Source organism: Lactuca virosa, chromosome 6 (assembly GCF_052849685.1).
Source record: "Lactuca virosa cultivar CGN04683 chromosome 6, Lactuca_virosa_CGN04683_v6, whole genome shotgun sequence".
NCBI lineage: Eukaryota > Viridiplantae > Streptophyta > Magnoliopsida > Asterales > Asteraceae > Lactuca > Lactuca virosa.
Genome location: NC_136431.1, coordinates 32,189,970 through 32,193,776, shown reverse-complemented (window position 1 = coordinate 32,193,776; position 3,807 = coordinate 32,189,970). Strand labels below are relative to the sequence as shown.

General features: G+C 35.1%; 1 protein-coding gene across 1 annotated transcript; it reads left to right on the top strand.

Moving 5' to 3' along the window:
• The first annotated feature begins 517 nt into the window (after positions 1-517).
• On the top strand, positions 518-2,398 carry LOC145121993 (DELLA protein RGL1-like). Its single transcript, XM_079057671.1, has one exon. It carries the CDS (start codon positions 668-670, stop codon positions 2,294-2,296), a length of 1,629 nt encoding a protein of 542 aa, XP_078913797.1. The 5' UTR covers positions 518-667; the 3' UTR covers positions 2,297-2,398.
• The last annotated feature ends 1,409 nt before the right edge of the window (positions 2,399-3,807 follow it).

Below are 3,807 nucleotides of genomic sequence, written 5' to 3'. Positions count from 1 at the left end.
CTAATTTGGCCCCAACATGGATATAAAATTTAGTAAGTTTGTATGATCAAGATCCTAAAACCCTATTTATCATGGTGAAACATGTTTTTGGAAGAAGTTGGGTAAAAGCATCAAAGAAATGCTTTGAAGATTGGAATGGGATTTTATAAGGTCCTCGTAAATTGTACAAGTGCATTATTTTAATATAATTGCTAAACCTTATTATAATTGAATGTCAGTAATTTGATTATATTTTTCTTTATTTTGAAGTGTCGCATATTTGCTTTTGGTCCTGGCTTCAAACTAGTTTGGACCGGGCTGTATATAATGCATGCAGTTTATCTTTTTACCTATAATAATGAAATGCTTGTTTTCCTGCAAATTCGTGTCTAATAGTTGTAGTAATGCTGTTGGCTTTGAATAAGTCAAAGAAAGAATTGAATATATTAAATTCTGTTTGGTAAGCTGAATATCTTAAATTAAAATAACATGGTGCTAAGTGACAACATTGAACACATCGACACCGATAACATCAATGTCCACGAAGAACAGGGCCTTTTATGTTTTTTCAACTTCTCATGTGTACTTGGTTTTCGTAAATCCTTAGGATCGGGTGGTTAACTTAACCTTTGATTTCTCTCTTTAACAAGAGAGCTCTAATTAGAACAGCATTGAGAATCTTAATGAAATGACGTCCCCTTTCGACAGGCTTGGTAATGATGTCGACAATCAGGAAATGGGGAGTTTGGGGAAGTTGCCTCAGTTATGGCAGGAAGATGATACAGGAAATAAATCTAATGCAACCCATGGACTTTCGTTTTCATCGGAATACCATGAAGTAGATCAGCAACAACCACTAAAAGCTTTCCATAATTTGGATGCCTTGTTTCTGGACACCACCCCTCCATTTCCACCGTATGAACATCAGATGCAGGAGCTTGCAACTATTGAATCTCAATATTCTGAGCTTGTTAAACCACATGCAAATCCTAAAAGGACAAAGACAACAAGTCCTGATGTAGTACGCTATGAAGTGAGTGGGCACAAGCTATCAACTGATGCAGTTATTCGTTTAGGTGGAGAAAACTTCATACAATCTTGTTCATCTTCGATAAATGATATGTCAATGCCTAGCCATCCGTATAGCTCTTCATTCTCTGTCTTTTCTAATCAGAAAGCTAAAGATATTGAACTCATTCAAAATCTATTACTTTCGGCACAGAAAGTCTCTCAGCAACAGTTTGAACGTTCGATTAAGCTTCTCAATTGGTGTGATACGTTATCTTCTAGTTCTGGAAACGCCATTCAAAGGTTAGTGCACTATTTCTCTAAAGCTTTACGACAGAAGATAGCTAATGAAACCGGAAGAATCTCATTCCATGGCCCAGGAAAGGAACACGTAGATTATATTGAAGAGAGAACGTTGAGCCCTAATCCAACATCGGTCTCAGTTTATCAAAAGTTACCTTTTTTTCAAGCTGGTAAATTTTCTGGGGTTCAGGCTTTGGTTGATGCTGTAGCGGGGGCAACAAAAGTGCATATAATTGATCTCTCGATCAAACAAGGTGTGCAGTGTACAATTCTAATGCAAGCTCTTGCATCTCAACCCACTTGTCCCATCAAACATCTTAAAATAACTGCTGTCGGGACTAACTTTAAAGAGAAAATTGAGCAGACGGGTCATTGGTTGAAGAGTTTTGCTGAATCCATAAACCTGTCTTTCTCTTTCAATGTGGCTATGGTGGGAGATATGTTGGATTTTAAAGAAGATCTCCTTGAGTTGGATCCAGAGGAAGCGTTGGCCGTTTTCTCATCATATGGTTTGTGGGGCATGATTGGGCAGCAGGACCGACTTGAATCTCTGATGAAAGTTATAAAAAGTATAAATCCTCGTGTTATGGTGGTAATCGAAGGTGCAGCAAATCTTAACTCACCCAACTTTGTGGATCGTTTTATTGAAGCTCTTTTCTTTTATGGGGCGTTCTTTGACGCTTTAGAAGACTGTATGGATCGTGAAGATGAAAACCGTGCTATAACTGAATCTGAGTATATGGGTAATGGAATATGGAGCATTGTGGCAACTGAAGGAGCGGAAAGAGTCATTCGGAATGTGCATATTAATGTCTGGAGAAAATTTTTCGCCAGGTTTGGAATGAAGGAGACAGAATTGAGTATGTCCTCTTTATATCAAGCAAACCTGGTTACAGGTATATTTTCTTGTGGAAATTCTTGCACTTTTGATATGGACGGAAATTGCTTAATTATTGGGTGGAAAGGATCACCAATCCAGTGTCTCTCTGTTTGGAAATTCTCATGATAGTGATCTTGGAGCATGCACTTAATATTGAACCTTAGATATGTAAATAAGGCCACAAGGCTATATGCTTTTCACCTGCTCTGCAGAACTTGTGCATCTCAAATTTCAGCTGCATGTTTTTTGTTTGTTAAAATTTATTCATCTCTCTTGTAGCCTGAGAAATAACCATGTTCAATATATTTGCTATGGTAAATACAACACTAGCATGCTGCTTTTATAATAGATTAATATGATTTAACCGCCACTTTTTACCTAATCACTTTTTATTCTCAATCAATGATGAGAATATTCCACTGTTTATAATTTTTCCTATCCCTTTCTACAGATGGGGAAGGAGTGGGTGTTTATCAAATTGACCTTCCTTAGAATCATAATGGCCCTAGTAGCTCATTTGCATTTAGAGCTACATCAAATAGATGTCAAACAATTTTCTTAACTAAGATTTACACAATGATGTTTACATAACCTAAGCAAACAATTGCATTTATAAGAGTTAAGAACATCTAACGTGTAAACTCAGAACATCTAACGTGTAAACTCAAGGAATCAATATATATGTTGAATCAAGCTTCATGTCAATGGTATCTAATGTTCGATAAAGTGATAAATAATAATTACTTCATTAAGAATCAAGTAGATCAATGTATATATCTCAAGATCAGTTGGAGAAACTTTATCGTACTTGTATATGGAGATGTCATTCTCTTTGTGAGTAATAAACTAATAACATTGATATGTTGTACGAATCAAAACACCTATTGTCACGTCACCTCGATATCAAAGATGTCGATAGGCATATAAATGCATCGAGGAATCCAAGGGATTTCTGACTTATCCTGAAAGACATATATTAAGTGTGTAGTAAGTCGATATAACATACAACAATACTTCCTTTCAGTTCCTTCCATAGTTAAGGTACACATTTTTGGTGGCATGCTTAGTCGTTATCAATTATATCAAGGTCTCGAACACAAGAAAAGTGCCAATAAAAAGTTCTGATATTTTCATGGGACTAATAATAACGAACTTGTTTAGAATGCAAAGATAAATATTCGTTATTGGGATACATTTTTATGTTATCAGTTGACCAATATCACGGGAGAGTCATAAATAAACGTTGGCGAGTAAATCAACTTTGATGTGAAATTTGATTTCATAGATAATGAAACTTGCCATGGAATGTTATTGAGAAATTAAATCACATGACTCATGATCGTAAATTCCATTTCCAGACCATTAGAAGAAAACTTATTGCTATAATTTTGACTCTATAAGTTTTCCATTAGCAATAATTATAGTGGATCAATGAGGTTTTACCTCGATACAAAATACTTGTTCGTTTAAGAACAAGCGGGAGAAATAATATTTGTATCAGACACATTGACACTGATTATTTATACATGTCTTCAATATGTATTATTATGTAATTCTAGTATAGTGGTTTAATGAAACTTTTAATTTTATTTATTGAAGTACTTGATTATTATTCCTCCATAATATGCAATTTTATT

What these genes read in the sequence shown, in the direction of transcription:
- LOC145121993 (XM_079057671.1), top strand. Translation starts at nt 668, where the DNA reads ATGACGTCCCCTTTCGACAGGCTTGGTAATGATGTCGACAATCAGGAA.